General features: G+C 43.4%; 1 protein-coding gene across 3 annotated transcripts in view; it reads right to left on the bottom strand.

Annotated features, from left to right (window-relative positions):
- The window catches only part of STRBP (spermatid perinuclear RNA binding protein), a 158,766-nt gene that overhangs the window by 101,795 nt on the left and 40,056 nt on the right, over positions 1-16,915 (bottom strand). The window contains exons 4-6 of one of the 3 annotated variants that reach the window (XM_029612031.1): positions 4,493-4,587; positions 3,980-4,075; positions 3,103-3,214 (exon numbers count right to left, since the gene is read on the bottom strand). In XM_029612031.1, coding sequence (XP_029467891.1) covers positions 3,103-3,214; positions 3,980-4,075; positions 4,493-4,587 — 303 coding nt within the window. The remainder of the gene's footprint in view (positions 1-3,102; positions 3,215-3,979; positions 4,076-4,492; positions 4,588-16,915) is intronic. The other 2 variants (XM_029612032.1, XM_029612033.1) reach the window with 2 other exon arrangements.

Here is a 16,915-nt window from a genome sequence, read left to right as displayed (position 1 = left end):
CAGGAGCTCCCTTGGAGTCAGTGTTACACAGACCAGCAAATATTGGACTTGAGGACATGTGGAAAGAACAGTAAGTAGGAAATTGAATGATTTTTCCCTTTCCGTGGATTCTATTAAAGGTCATTCGTCTGCCTTACAAGTACAGGATGGTGACCATGAAGAGATGCTTAAGGTTTTGGAAGCTCATGACCTTACTTCTCAAGAGCTTAGGTCTGTGTTTATTAAAGACAATTCTTACATTAAAAGGTGGTTGGAAGTTTTTGAGAACAGGTAGAGCTTTTGTATTTTCATCTAATGAACTTTCCATGAACCTTTCTAATTGGTTCTCAAGAACTTGTAGTCAAATATATATGGGATATTTTATGCATTTCAGATGAACATCTGCCCTCCCTAACTAAGAGCTGGATTTTCTAAGGTCGCAGACCTTAGAAAATCCGGCAGTAACGGGGGGGGGGGGCGGGCGAAGCGTGGGACGAAAGCCGGCAGCCATCGCACCACTGCGGTGTGCTGGCTGCCGGCTTTCGCACTGAATAACTACACCATAAAAGGTGTAGTTATTTGGTGCGAAACTGGCGGCGATAAAGGTCCTTACCTTTCGCCGCCAGTGATGTCTGCGCAGCGTCGGCCCCGGTGCCGCCCAGACTCCTCTTCCGGGGGCCGACTCCGCCCCCATTTAGTAATCGCGTGCGATCGCTTTTGAAAATGACCCCCTAAGACTACTATTTGCTGAATGTTAAAAGAGATGACAGTGTCTGACATTTCTGCTGTTTCTTCTAATACTAGTTTCTTAGCGCAGTCTGAAGATGTGATCAATGATCATGCAACTTTATTGATTCCCCTCAGATCAGACAAAAAATTGATTATGAGATTGTTTTTCAGCAATAAAGATGTCCTTCTCATGGATAATAAAATTTTCGATTTTTCCGATGTCTGCAAACAGTTGCAGAGCTTTCCTTTACTTAAGAAATATTATTTTAAGTTTAGGGGAGGGAATTTTTTCTTCATTATTTTGTTAAATGTTCAATTAAATTGGATGGACATCGATATACTTTTTTGAACCTAATCAATTAAAATTTTTTATTAGATAGTAGGGTTGCTGTGAACCTTGCCTCTAACCCCATATCCAATTGATGTGCTATGAAAAATGTGGTTCATTCTCTCACTAAACAAGTCGAGGTTTTAACCTGAGTTTAAAATCAATGGATAAAATCTATTATCTGCTCATTTTAACAAGGAATGTACAACACAAATGAGATGCAGAACATGGTGGTGCTAGAACTGCCACATTAAACACAGCCTGGTCATAATAATGCAGCCATGTTTGCCAACTGTATTTTGCCTGCGCTAACCAGACCAAAGTAAAAGTGCTGGTTAGCACGGGGAATCCCGGCTCTGAGCCCCAACACCACCTCCCAATTCAGAAAAAGGCCTCTGGGTCTTATTTTCCCTACCCACACAATAGTGCAAAAAGACCTCCCAGCCTCCCCCCTCACCACCCCACCCCAAATCCATTACTTACCCCTTTTAGCCTGTGAAGATGCCTGACAGCAAAAGGGAGAGGTTTCCTCCTACCAATATGGCACCAAATTCAAAATGGTGCCAGCTAATCTTGTGCAGTGTGCTAATTCATGGAAAATTTTTTTTTAAACTTGGCAGTTTCCTTCCTCTACTTTAGGCTTCCAACTCAGTCAAACTAGGCAGGAATTTTCTCTGCACCCCCCCCCCCACCCCCACCAATTTACTTTTAGCCCAGTTAGTGTAGCTGCAATCCTCGACCGGGTGCCCTGTAATCATGAGCCCTAAATCCAGCCATTAGATGTCGCAATTGCACAATGACTATGGGGTCGATGCAATACAGTGCGCTCGGCCGAGCGCACTGTTTAACCCGCTGTTGGACGCAGTTAAATAGGCGCTAATCTACCCCCTAATGCAATAGGGGGATTAGCGCCTATTCAACGCACGGTCGACATGGAGTGAATGAGTTAGCACTCAACACATGCAAATGCATGTGAATGAGGCTTTTACTCATTCATTCCGCATTCAAAAAAATAAATGTGCGTCTCAGACGCACATTTATCACTCAGATATTAACGTCTGCCTGCCGGTAAACTTGGCATCAGTTTTCATAACTGCCTGTCTGCCAGTAATGAAAACGGTTGCCCATAAACTCGGGTTCCATTTTCATTACTGGCAGACAGCCAGTTATGAAAACAGATGCCGAGTTTACCGGCATTGGTCTTTATAACCGGCAGCTGCCACTGGGTCGCGTTAGCAAGGAGGCGCTAATGTCGCACAAGCGACCCTAGCGCCTCCTTGCTAGCGCGACCCCCTAATTTGCATATTGCATGGCGCCCCCTTGCAGGCAAAATTTATTGCATCGGCCCCTATAACTGCAATTCCCCCAAGTCTCCAGGGGCTGTGAATGTGGCCTCGCCAACCCAGTGAGTGGAAGACCAGAGCCAGGAATCAAATTCAAGTCCTTCCACATGGCACTGTGTAGCACTGCCACTGAGCAACCTGGTCACTTAAATGAGTGAATAAATAAGAGCCAGAGAAGTTCACGTCAAAAGGGATAGGTTGAGCCAGTTCTGATTTTACTCCCATTGTACCTGTAGATTTGTAGCTGATCCGGGACTATTGTGAAAAATGTTTTTTACTTGCCACTCAATTCTCATTTGCCACTGGAGTTCAGAAATTTCACACTCTGACACACACAATTGCTAAAAATGATTTGCTTCAGACTGACCTTACTTTTTTTTTTTTCAAAGCAGGATGTTAAATAATTCAAGAGTATCTATGCCAGTCCATTTCATGCATTATTTTGATTTTCTAGGTAATTTTCATGTAATGAAGAAAAAAATAAATACTTTCAAGCTAAGAAAGTTTTACTTTTTACAATGTGATCTGTGACCATAAATCATTCCATAAATTAGAGCTAAAAAACAAATATTGTTTTTTCATGGTTTCATTCTTTTATGGTTTTGGTGATTTTTACAGATACATACTTGTGCATGCAGCTATGCTACAAATTAAAAAATTAGGAATAAATGCGATGCATTTCCAAATCTATTTTGCTGCTGTTTATAATTTGTAGATTCTTACCAGGAAGCAAAATTCCAGATGCCAAACACTCCATTACTCGCCTCAAGGCCTCTCCGGCACCCAAGGGTCTATTACATGTACCTATTGCCTTTTCACATATAAGTTCTAATGGCTAAAAGAAAAAATGAAAATTAGTGCACAGAGCAACCATGTAATAAAATGTGCTTTCTCACTACATCAAAAAAATTGTAGCCAACATTTACAAAGTTTATTTTTATCCTTGATGTATTTGGAGATTCTGGGGAATGTTCCAGAATTGTCAAAATACACATATTGAATGACAGCTAGATGAAGAAAATAAAAAAAATATATTTTTTTAATTCATTTTTTTAAATTATTAAAACCTATTAAAAAATCCAATCCATAGAGGTGTTCCAGGTCACATACATTAGATTAATTAAAATATAATGCACAACAACGTGTACATTAAAGATTTTGAGGCATCCTCTCCCCCACTCATTTGTTAGGAGGCATAAAGCCAAATGGTAGGTACCTTTAGCAGCTGGAAAATGTGCCAAAATCCTTTATGCACACCTTGGAGCATGTTCCTGCATTTACAGAATGTGCTGGAATTTTAAACAAAAATCTAACATAGTCTGCTTCTGAAATAGAAAAATAGTAACTTTTAATCTTCTTTTACATATGTTCAGCTGTCTCTTTTGAAATCTTAAAGAGGCAGACTTCATTTGGGTATCAAGCATAGCTAAAGGTGCCTTAGGTTTGCACCTCATGTGTTACTACCCTTGTCAGAAGGTAGATTCCTGATCTTTTTGCAGTAAGTAAAACACACTACCAAGTATGCAAACCTGGTCTGTATCACACAGACTTTTTTCATACATTGGACCAATTCCATTTTTATCAGAAGGGTCACACTTACCCATCCTTTTAATGGCGCCCATGTAGGTACTCTGTTGCACAAATCACGCAGAATACGTAAGACAATTACACATGATTTTAGTCCATTTGCTCTTGCCTAAAACAAACAAAATGATTGCAGTACACCTGACTTCCACTCCTCGTTTCATGTACAGCACCCTAGGATAAATTCTTTAATTTGATTACTTATTAGCAGTTTATCATAGTGCACATGCAAAGGAAATTAAGTAAAAGGAAATACTGCACTTTTAAAAAGGCAGGTTTAACATAAGACTAAGCAGCATAACATAAACATTGCTTTTGTAGCCTCATGATAACTACTCACCAGTATGCTAACTATTAAATCAAGTATAATTGTTTACTGAATATTAATGGAAATTCAGAATACTAGGGATAACATGTATGGTGTGTGTATATATATATATAACAAACATTTAAAAACCTGAAAAGAAAGCGTTTCCAAAGAAAACTTCATAAGGCTACAATAACAATAAGGTAAGAACAAATTGCCAACCTGAAACCATTTGGCATGTCGCAGAGACGCCAAGGCGTTCAGGCATTTCTGCCTGTCCAATAAGTCCGGAGGATCTTTCATCGCAACATTTTCTACTGGTAAAACGGAATAAAAAAAAAAAAAAGACAGATACAATTTGACCAAGGGGTGTCTGTCACAGTACAAAAATAAAAAGTGGCAGCATCTTAATGGGCTAATTAATAAGACTCCCCAAAAATGTAAATGGTTCAAAAGAGTGCACAATGGTTATTTAATTCAACAGCCATGAAAAGTAGTAGGGTGCATATGTGCAACAAAAGGCATAACAAAGGCATTCTCTCAGTATACAAACTGATGAAAACAGCTATATAGAATCTGGGATCCTATTAAAAATATACCATAGACTGCAGGGCATAAAGTAAGCATGTAGCACTTCTTTCTTTTATCTGCAGCAAAACATATGGATAGACAAAACATTCGGAAGTTGCTTACCTCTTTCAGGTATTCTCTGAAAACAACAGTTCACCAGTTGTACACGAGTCATGAGATGGATTATTCCAGAGTTTTCCACAAAGTTGCCAAAACCTTTCACTGCTCATGAGTGATAGTTCCCAAGCTGCCACTGCCCATACCTATACAGCTTTCTGAATAGCAGTTTGATCAGGGAGAAGTCCTCCAAAGTGGAGGAGTGAAGGTGTGTGAGATTAGGGCACTGCTGTCTTCAGAGAAAGCAAGTGTTGCTTACCTGTAACAGGTGTTCTCACAGGACAAAAGAATGTTAGTCCTCATATATGGGTGACATCATCAGGATGGAGCCCAATCACGGAAAACTTCTATCAAAGTTTCCAGAACTTTGACTGGCCCCTACTGGGCATGCCCAGCATGGCACTAACCCTGCAGCCAGCAGGGGTCCCCCTTCAGTCTTATTTGATAGCTACAGGCAGTGCCGAAAAAATAAAACAACAAAACGTTACGAACTCAACACCGTGGGGCGGCGGGCGGGTTTCGTGAGGACTAACATCCTGCTGTCCTGTGAGAACACCTGTTACAGGTAAGCAACACTTGCTTTCTCACAGGACAAGCAGGATGGTAGTTCTCACATATGGGTGAGTACCGAGCTGAGGATGTCCGAACATGCACCAAATGTACCCAACGGTGTGTAAGAGGCACAACAACTGGGGTGGAATTTGGTAGAGGGCATCCTGAACCCCATTGGGCAGGCGGAAGGGTGTTGGTACGTCACGTTGGAAATAGGTTACGCAGGACAGATTGGCCGAAGATGGAATCTTGTCTTCCGGCTTTGTCCAAGCAATAGAGGGCTGCGAAGGTATGGAGAGAGCTCCAGGTGGCAGCCCTGCAAATGTCAGGAAGCGGCACCAATCTTAGGTGTGCTACTGAAGTCGCCATGGCCCTCACAGAGTGTGCTTTAACACGGTCTTGAAAAGGAATGCCTGCTTGCTGGTAGCAAAAAGATATGCAGTCCGCCAACCAGGAGGAGAGAGTCTGCTTACCCACAGGTTGCCCTAATTTGTTGGGATGGAAAGAGACGAATAACTGAGTGCTCTTCCTGTGGGCAAATGTACGGTCTAGATAGAAAGCTAGAGCTCGTTTACAGTCAAGGGTATGCAGAGCCTGTTCCCCTGGATTGGAATGGGGCCTGGGAAAAAAGGTAGGTAGTATGATGGATTGATTGATTGATTGATGTAGTATGATTGATCCCAGCACTCAACAGAACTCGCAAGCATAATCCTCCTCCTTCATGCTCTCCTGATGTACCCTTCTTTTCTACCCCTCCCTGCTCACTCCCTTGATCCGTTAAGTTCTTTGAAAATGTTCTCCGCAATATTCTGTTATTCAACGACTAAGAAAATATGTTAATTGTTCACAAAACCCTACTGTTCCCAACTACTATGTTAACTCCATTTGATTGTAAGATAATTGATATGTTGGATGATAATTGCAGATTTGTAAACCGTTATGATGGCTCTACCGAATAATGGTATATAAAACCCTACAAATAAATAAATAAATAAATGTGAAACTCCGAAACTACCTTGGGTAAAAACTTAGGGTGAGTGCGGAGTACCGCCCGGTCCTGCAGGAGTTTAGTGTAAGGTGGATAGGTAACTAGGGCCTGTAACTCACTAACCCTGCGAGCTGAAGTGATAGCTAAAAGGAAAATCACTTTCCATGTGAGATATTTTAGGTCACAGGAGTGAAGAGACTCGAATGATGGTTTCAAGAGCTGACCAAGAACCAGGTTAAGGTCCCAAGAAGGGGCCGGACGTAAAGGTGGCTTGATATGGAGCAAGCCCTTTAAAAATCGTGTTACGAGGGGTTGTACTGATATAGGGACATCCCCGACACCTTTATGGAAGGCGGCTACCGTACTGACATGCATTCTGATGGAAGAGGTTTTTAGCCCCGACTCTGACAAATGCCAGAGATAGTCTAAAAACCTTGGGATTGGACAGGAAAAGAGATCAAGGGACTGCGAAATGCACCATGATGTGTACCTTTTCCATTTATAGGAATAAGATTTTCTTGTGGAAGACTTTCGTGAAGCATTCAGGACCCGAGAAACCGAATCTGAAAGGTTAAGTGGTTGAAGGATTAACCTTTCAACATCCATGCCATCAGGGACAAGGCCTGAAGATTGGGATGGCGTAGGCATCCGTCGTTTTGAGTGATCAGATGCGGGTCCGTTCCCAAGGGAATGTGCCTGTGGATGGAGAGATCCTGGAGTATGGAAAACCACACTTGGCGTGGCCAGTAAGGTGCTATCAGGATCATGGTTCCCTTGTCTTGACGTAGCTTCACAAGAGTCTTCGAAAGAAGAGGAAGTGGAGGGAATGCATAGAGCAGACTGGTTGCCCATGAGAGGGAGAATGCATCTCTGGGCTGAGAGCGCTCGCTCCGAATGAGGGAGCAATAATTGTCCACTTTGTGGTTCTGAGGGGACGCAAAGAGGTCTGTCTGGGGGTATCCTATTGGCGAAAGATTGAGGTCGCTACCGAGGGGTTGAGAGACCACTAGTGTGGCTGGAAGACGCGACTCAGTTTGTCTGCCAAGACATTGTCCACTCCCGGCAAGTAGGTGGCCCTGCGGTACATCTAGTGGGAGAGCGCTTCCGCCCAAATCTGCGCAGCTTCCTGAAACAGGAGGAAGGAGCCTGTGCCTCCCTGCTTGTTGATGTACCACATGGCCACCTGGTTGTCAGTCTGAATCAGGATGACGTGATTTGATAGGCGTTCCTGAAAAGCCCTGAGAGCATATCGCATTGCTCAAAGTTCTAGGAAGTTTATTTGATGTTTGGCTTCCTGTGGAGACCAAGATCCTTGTGTCTGTAGATTGTCCACGTGGGCTCCCCTCCCGAGGTTGGAAGCGTCGGTGGTGAGAATGACTTGAGGATCTGGCACTTGAAAAGGCAGTCCCTGGAGGAGATTGGTCTGATCTTTCCACCAGGCGAGAGACAGACGGAGTGAGTTGGTGATGTGGACAATGGTCGACAGAGGCTGAACAGCTTGAATCCATTGTGACCTCAGAGTCCAATGCATGAGTCTCATGGCCAGGTGGGCCATTGAAGTAACATGGACGGAGGACGTCATGTGTCCTAGCAGGACAAGGAATTGGCGAGCTGTTGCTGTATTTATTTATTTATTTGAAGAGTTCTATATACCGTTGTTCGGTAAAGCCATCATAACGGTTTACATAGTGAACACATTTTTTCATGGAAGTTTGAGTAATTATTATTATAACATAGTGAACAATACAGTAATAAACATAATATAACATTCTAGGAAGTAATATAAGGTTGGATGAGGAGGGAAATATGTTAGATTGTAGATTATAGTTATTAGTTCATTTGAGAGTTGGTATGAGCAGATGATTGGGGGTCCGTGAAGGGTTTGCGAAACAGTAAAGTTTTTAGGTCTCTTTTGAAGGTTTTTATGTTGTGTTGAGTTCTCAGGTCTTCAGGTAGAGTGTTCCAAAGATTGGGGGAGGCGATGGAGAAGCTCTCTCTCTTGTAGATGTTAGATGAGCATCTTTGATGGTGGGGATTAATAAGTAGTTTGAGTTATTGGATCATAGATTTCTTGAGGAGTTTTGAAGAATTATGTTAAGGGTGTTTAGCCCTTGATGATCATTGTTAAGAATTTTGTGGATGATAGTCATTGATTTGTATGCGATTCGTGCAGTAATAGGGAGCCAGTGAAGAGAAGACAAAATGGGCGTAATATGGTCATTTCTTTTTGTTCCAGTTAGAACTCTAGCAGCGGAGTTCTGAAGTATTTGGAGTGGTTTGAGGGAAGAGAAGGGTATTCCCATTAGTAGGGAGTTACAATAGTCAAAGGTGGAGAAGATAAGAAGTTGAAGGATGGTTCTGAAATCATCAGTGTTGAGAAATGGTTTTAAATGTCTTAGGGTTAGGAGTCTGTGGTATCCTTCTTTGGTTTTATTTGATATGTGGTTCTTAAATGACAGATCTTTGACAATGATAACTCCAAGGTTCCTGGTGTGGGTGGTAGGAGTTATAGCTGTCATGTGTTTGTCAGGAATTATCAGGGGTGGAGGAACTGGATTCTGTTTTTTATCCATCAGAATAATTTTGGTTTTGTCAAAATTGATTATGAGTTTCAGGGAATTTAGATGTTTGATAGAAATTAGTAGATCTGAGGTTTTCCTGTAGGTGTCTTCAATTGATTTTCTTATGGGGATCAGAAGCTGTATGTCATCAGCATATAGGAAGTGTGTTATTTTGTTTTTTTGGAGTAGTTGGCAGATGGGGAGAAGGTATATGTTGAAAAGGGTGGCGGATAACGCTGATCCCTGGGGGACACCAGTGTTGAGGTTGATCATTTTTGATGGGTGGTTGTTGATTATTACTTGGTAGGTTCGATCAGAAAGATAGGAAGAGAACCATTGTAATGTGGTGCTTGTTAGACCAATTTGTGAAAGACGCTCTAACAGTATCTTGTGGTTTACTGTGTCGAAGGCGGCTGAGAGGTCAAGGAGTATGAGGAGGTATTTTTTTCCTTTGTCAAAGCCTCTTAAAATAGTGTCATTTAGAGAGATAAGGAGAGATTCTGTGTTAAGATTTTTCCTAAATCCATATTGGGATGGGGGTAGGATTTTGTTAGATTCAAGATAATCGTCAAGTTGAGTATGTACAACTTTTTCAATGGTTTTGGCAATGAACGAAAGGTTTGAAATTGGGCGGTAGTTGGTAAGGAGTTCAGGATCAAGGTTGTTCTTTTTTAGGATTGGTTTGATGATAGCAGATTTGAAGCATTTGGGGTAATTATCTTCGGTTAGGGATAGGTTGACAATTTTGGTGATGGTTTTTGATATAGTGGGTTCAATAATTTTGAGGGTTGTTATTGAGATGCTGTCTAAAGGATGGCTGGCGGGGTTCATTTTGTTTATAATACACTGAATTTCCAGTGTAGAAGTGGTCTCAAAGTTTGCCCATGATGATGTTAGATTGGCGTTGAGTTTGGGGATTTGGTTGTCTTCAGTTATGTTGGATTGAATTAGATGAGATATTTTTTTTCCTGAAGAAATCAGCGAAGTCATCACTTTTATGATTGGTACAAGTAGATTTTTGGTTGGTTTTGGTAAGTTTTTGAACTATTGTGAATAACATTCTGGGGTTGTGATGAAATTTGGAGATTTTGCTGGAGAAGAACTCTTTTTTTGCATTGTTGATGATGTTTTTGTATTCCGCTAAGTTATTTCGATAGTTGTTTAGAGTTGTTGTGTTTTTATTTTTTCTCCATTCTCTGTTGAGCCTGCAACTGGTGAGCGAGGGCCACGAGTGTTAGCGCTCGTTGTCGAGGTAGAAAGGCTTTTGCCTGTAAACCAAGTCTGCCCCAATGAACGACAAGTTTTGAGATGGGGTTAAATAGGATTTCCCGTAATTGACAAGAAATCCTAGAGAAATTAAAGTGTGTAGAGTGAAATCGAGGGACGACCGAGCGGCTTGCTAGGTTGGAGCCCTGATTAACCAGTCGTCCAGATAGGGGTAGACGTGCACACCTTCTTTCCTAGGAAAGCTGCTACAACTACGAGACATTTGGTGAAGACTCGTGGTGCAGACGCTAGGCCGAAAGGAAGCACTCGATATTGATAGTGCTTTGGGCCTACTAAAAACCTGAGGTACTTGCGATGAGTTGGAGTGATTGCAATGTGTGTGTATGTGTCCTGGAGGTCCAGAGAGCAGAGCCAGTCTCCTCTTTGTAGAAGAGGTAGAGGCGAGCCCAAGGTTACCATCTTGAACTTTTCCCGCTGGAGCTACTTGTTGAGAGCACGTAGGTCCAGAATTGGACGAAGCCCCCCGGATTTTTTGGGGATCGAAAAGTACCTGTAATAGAACCCTAGGCCTTGCTGCGAGAGTGGGACGGGTTCTATTGCTCTTAACTGGAGAAGAAGGGAAACCTCCTGCTCCAGAAGGATGGAGTGGTCGGATACTCTCCACGCCTGCAGAGGTGGTGAGTCCGGTGGAAGAGTAAGAAAGTTTAAGTGGTAACCCTGAGCAATGATTGCTAGCACCCATTGGTCGGTTGTGATTGATTGCCACATGTTGTGAAAGTGGCACAATAGACCTCCCACTGGTATGCTTGGCAGAGGAATCAGACTGCTGCTCTCCAAGTGAAAGTAAAAAACCGGAAGCAGGCCCCGGCTGGGGAGCTGCTTGTGGCTTTTGCTTTCGGGCCTGCTGAGGCTGAGGCTTTTGATACTATCCTCCACCAGCAAGTTCTGGACCTTGCTGGTGGAGCATAGTACTTTCTTGGATGGAAGAATGACTTCTTAGCGTCCTTCCTGAAGGGCTGTCTTAAGGGGAAGTCGGAAGGTATCGATGAGAGTTGTTTAAGGGTCTCATGATGGTCCTTTAATTCAGCCACTATTTGCTGGATCTGCTCACCGAACAGATTGTCTCCTACACATGGTAGGTCAGAAAGCCTGTCTTGTACTTCTGGGCGAAGGTCAGACAATTTGAGCCAGGCCCATCGTCTTGCCGAAATAGCAGCTGCAGACACTCTAGTAGAGGTGTCAAAGATATCATAAGCTGTTCTTATCTCATGCTTTCCTGCTTCAAACCCCTTGTTGACAAGGATTTGAAGCTGGTCTTGGAATTGTTCAGACAGGGTTTCAGAGAAGTCCTGTATCTGTTTGAAGATGACCCTATTGTATTGGGTCACATACAGCTGGTAAGCAGCAATTCTGGAGATGAGCATGGCCCCTTGGAACACTCGTCGACCAATATTGTCTAGGAACTTGTGTTCCTTAACAGGAGGGGTAGATGAGTGAGGCTTCATCCTTTTTGCTTTCTTTTGAGCCGATTCTACACAACTGAGTGGTGGTCGAGCTGAGATTTTTGAAAGCCGGGGGCTGACTGCACTAAATAGGTAGTGTCAGCTTTTCTATGGACTGGGGCAATGGATCCAGGGTTTTCCCAGTTCTTTTTGAGGAGGTCAAGAAGAACTTGATGAATGGGAATAGAAGTGATCACTTTAGGGGCATCCAGGAACTGGAGCAACTCCATCATCTGGTGGCTATCATCCTGCTCTGTCTGAAGCTGAAAAGGGACCAATTCAGACATTTCCTTCACAAAATTAATGAAAGAAAGGTCCTCTGGAGGAGACCGCTTTCTACTTTCAGTGGGAGAGGGAGGTGAAGGTAAGTCATCGTTGTCTGAAGAAGTATCATCACCCCATGTGTCATAAGGATCAGCAGACTGACCTGTAGGACGAGAAGGGGGTTGGATACCCGAAGGCCCCGGCCGAGGCTCCGAGAAAATCGAAGGAATCGTCGGAGGCACCGTGGACGGCCTGGAGGGCATCGGTGCCGGTATCGAAGGTATCGATGGCGCCGACGTACGTATCGCCCCCGATGAATGAATCGGTGGCAATGGACGAATTGGCATCGATGGCTGAGGCAAAACTCCCGAAGGAGGGATGCGGAACGGTGTTTCTCCTCCCGATGAAGCTGTCAACGGGGAGCGCACCGGAGCCATCGGAGACCCGGGAATCACTGGTGGAAGGGCAGTTATGAGCGCCTCCATCCGGGATAGCAGCGGTGCCAGCGCTGCTGGAATCGGGTCGATGACCGGTTCCACAATCGGTGCCCGTGCCGAAGGGACCTGGAGTCACTGCATCGCCTTGTCGATGGCCTCCTGGACCAGCCGGTCCAGTTCTTCTAGGAGACCTGGTACAAGCAGCCCCGGCTCCAGAACAGAAGAGGGAGGCAGAGGCATAGTCGGAGGGATCACCTTTACAGGCGGAATTGCGGTTCCCAAACCCCGATCAGGTGAGGGTGGCCTCGATGATCCGGTTGCAGGAATGGTCGGTGCCTTTCCTGGACAGGGCTTCTTCGACGGTGGCTCGGATGGTGGCTCGGTCGATGATTTCGCTCCCTCGACGGTCCGAGTCTTACGATGCCGATGGCGATGTTTCTCCCTACGATCCCCTCGATCCTGAGGGGGAGTTACGGGCACCGATGGCCGTGAAGACGTCGATGGTGGACGGTTACCAGACGGTGGTCAATGCTGGTGCGACATCGACGGTGCTGGTTCCGATGACGTTGATGCGATGGACAGCGTCGGGGTGTGAGCACGGAAGAGTCCCATCTTCTCAATCCTTGCCTTGCGGACCTTTGGGTGTCATGAGGACACATTTGGTGCAAGTCAGGACATCATGCTCCCGGCCTAAACACATTACACAGACGCCATGAGGGTCTGTGATAGACATGGTGCGAGTACAGTCCGGGCACCGGCGGAACCCTGACGCCATGGCCATAGAAAAAATCGAGCCGCGGGATGGACGACGGCCAGCAGGCCGCAAGGGCGAAAGTCGATGGTAATCGACAGAAAACTGTCAAAAAACTTACCGGAGTACTGCGGCTAGAGAGAAGTTAGAGGAGGGACCCCTGTGGGGCAATTTAACGTTAGTTAATTCCATGAGGAAAATTCCTGTCAGGAATCTCCACAGAGTTCCTAAACCGCGAGGCTACTGCAGTGCGGAAAAAAGAAGACTGAAGGGGGACCCCTGCTGGCTGCAGGGTTAGTGCCATGCTGGGCATGCCCAGTAGGGGCCAGTCAAAGTTCTAGAATCTTTGATAGAAGTTTTCCGTGATTGGGCTCCATCCTGATAATGTCACCCATATGTGAGGACTACCATCCTGCTTGTCCTGTGAGAACACCTCTTACATGTAAGCAAGTCTGCTTTCTCTGGGACCAGCAATTCACAGTCATACAAACAGAATTTCATAGCTAAGGGCTGTTATCAACAAAAACAGGAAATCACCACCACCAAAAGGCTGAAAATTTTTTTTTTGGCAGGAGGGAACCCTTTTTTATGTTGTAATTTATTTTAAAAAAGGAAAACAACTCAAAATTATAAAAGGGGTTCTTAGAGAGATGGAAGTAGGCTCTATCCCTCAAAGAAACTGTGCAGAACACAGAGTCCAAATTTACTATTCACCAGCAGGCCACATCTAGACACTAATAGAATATGAATGTAAGTCCTGAACTCCACACCACAGTCTTGTAAATCTCCTCAGTGGAGGATGACCTTGGAGAGGGGAGGGGGGGGGGGGTGCAAATGACGTTGGCACGATATAGAACATAGTTAAGAAGTTTCTGTGCAAGATAAGAGAAAGGATCAAGGTCTTTGCCTTCACAGCAGATGGCAAACCTCCTCTATTTAGAAGTATTAGAATGCCTGGTAAATTCCTTTCTAGAAGGTAAAAGAATTTTAGATACCTTTTCAGAGAAGCTAAAATCCAGGCTGTGAGGGCATAACATTCCCTGATTCTGCTTGATCAGAGCTGGGGAAATTCCCAACTTGTTTGGTTTTTCAGGGGCAAATCCTAAATAAGTGGAAACTAGATCAGTCTCAGTCATAATTTACTAGTACCTTATGAGTTTTGTCAAGTTTTTGACAAGAAGTATGGGAGGATATGCGTACAGAATACTCTGTCTTTCCCCTCCACCCTGCCCATGAAGGGAGGTGGTATCTTTCCCGCCTTCCTACAATGGGCTAAGTTTGACCATTCTGACCTACAAAGAAGATTTTCAACCAGTGCAGGCTTGGTTGTAGACATCTGTAGGAAACCTTATGATGGTTACTGATGGACATTTTCTATTTGCACTTAAGAGAGAACTTCAATAGGCTGCCTGCTAGAAGGGTGTGTGTTGAGAGAGCTCGCGACAGAGTTTTGGTTTTCTTGCTAAATTATGCCTCATACGAAAAGAAAGGGCAGACTACGAATGGAGACCCCCACTATCCCTGGTTCTTCCCTTTCTCAGCCGTTAATTGAAGGGTTTCTCTCACCTCTAAATGCAGTAGCTCCGGGAGAAGTATCCGCGGTTGGTGATGGTCAGGAGCGGATGCCATCACCACAGGATCAACACATCTCTCTGAGTCCTGGAGCACCTGTGACGCCGGAGCCGCCAAACCCTGCACTTTCTCCGGACTCGGAGCTGGTTGTCTCCACGGAGTGCGCGGAGGTGCATGGCCCCATCGGGGGTGAAAACGGAGAATATGGAGCAGGATTGCAGGCTGGAGGAAACAGAGACGACCCACTGGAACAAGTGGTGGGGAGCAGCGGAGGGAGAAACCTGACACTGGAGCCTCTAATCTGGACACCTAATGGCGGCAAAGGTAGGGCGGCGGACTCAGAAGTGAGACATGAACACTGCTTACAATCTGGAAAATATGCCTCTATACATATGGGTTCTGGTGTTGAAATAACACAGAAGATAACCTTAGAAAATATATGGCTGGTATTACTGGACTTAAAAGTATCTGTGGGTAATCTTGATACAAATATGTCTGAAATACAGACTCAAGTTAAACAAATGGATACTGTGGGGAAAAATCATTCTGAGAAGCTAGAATGTTTGGAAAAACAGCTTAACCAAATACAAGAGATTCAAACTGGAATAATGAAGGGAGAAGTAGCCAACTCTAGAAGGATTGAGATAATTGAGAATAATTCAAGACAAAACAACATCAGAATTTTGAATTTCCCCAGTGTAAAATTTAATTCACTACTTGAACAGTTTAAAAGATTTTGGGGGGAAAACTTACAGTTTTCCTTAGAAAAAATTCCACTTATTGAAAACATTTTCTTTATAGTTTCTAAGAAGAAGGGGAAAAAAATGAAAGATTAAATCACTCTCAACAACTGAGTAACATTACAGATTTCTTAGAACAATCGATGGAAGAACAAGTGGAATCAAGAGGAACCTTGTGTATAAGATTCCTGAAAATGGAGGACAGAGATAATATACTGAGGCTACTTCTCCGTAATCGAGAAAAACCTTACTTTGCACAAAAAATGTGGATGTATCCGGACATAACCAGGCCCACTCAAATAAGAAGAAGAAATTTCCTATAGATGAGCCAAGAGGTCAAGGGCCTGGGGGCTCAGATGGTTGTTTTTCCCCCTGCAAATGTATAGTAAGACATTTAAATGAGAGATATGTGTTTTTGGATCCGTCAGAGCTCAGGAAATTTTTGGATGCCTGAGTTACCAATTAGTTATTATTCAGCTTGGTCACAGGTTATTGTAGAAATAAAGCATTTAGTCTCCCCCTTATTTCTTGGGGAAAAAATTCCTTATAATCGCTCCAATGTTATTTGTCTTGGATCTCCGGATTCCTTATAAAAGGTCTATTTCCGTTTAAATATTATATGCTGGCCTGTTTAAAGTAATGTTTCTTGATTGCCTTGATTGATGTATAAATATTAATGTAGCAGGGCCACTATATATTTTGTTTTTGGAATTCCTGTTCAAATATATTCTTGTATGGACCATGTCATTAACAAGTGAATATTGCTGTCTATATTATGTTAAATGAGCATAAATAAAAAATTAAAAAAACAAAACAAAAAAAAAAAAAAGAGAGAACTTCAATATAAAATTGGAGTAACTGATCATAAACTATTTTTCAAATGAATGCACTGGGCCAATACGTTTGTACACCTCGACCAGCCTTCCCAAATGCCGAGATCTCAGCAGCATGGACTCCTTGATGTACCATCAACCAGGCAGACAAGGCTTGTTGAAACGGGAGACTGCTCTTTATCCATAGCAGCATCTACCTTCTGGAACTTATCACAAGAAGGGACTATGGCAATTAAACTGTGCAAAATCATTCAAAATGGCACTTAAAACTTTCCTTTTTCAACAAGCCGTGACTGAACATAGGAATTCAGTTAAGTCAGTATATACTGTTATTGAAGAATTTAGTTTTTTGTGGTTTATTGTACATTTTTATTTTATGCGTGTTGGAAATGTACATCGCTTAGTCCTGTGTATAGGCAATTTGTAAATCTTAATAAACAAACTTAAAGACGACAAGGTGAGGAAAACTGATAAAGAAAAATCAAAGACATTTTTTTCTGGTCCGAACAGAAGAAAAAGATTTGCCCAGGC

Source organism: Rhinatrema bivittatum, chromosome 8, assembly GCF_901001135.1.
Source record: "Rhinatrema bivittatum chromosome 8, aRhiBiv1.1, whole genome shotgun sequence".
NCBI classification, from domain to species: domain Eukaryota; kingdom Metazoa; phylum Chordata; class Amphibia; order Gymnophiona; family Rhinatrematidae; genus Rhinatrema; species Rhinatrema bivittatum.
This window is presented reverse-complemented; position numbering and strand designations above follow the sequence as displayed.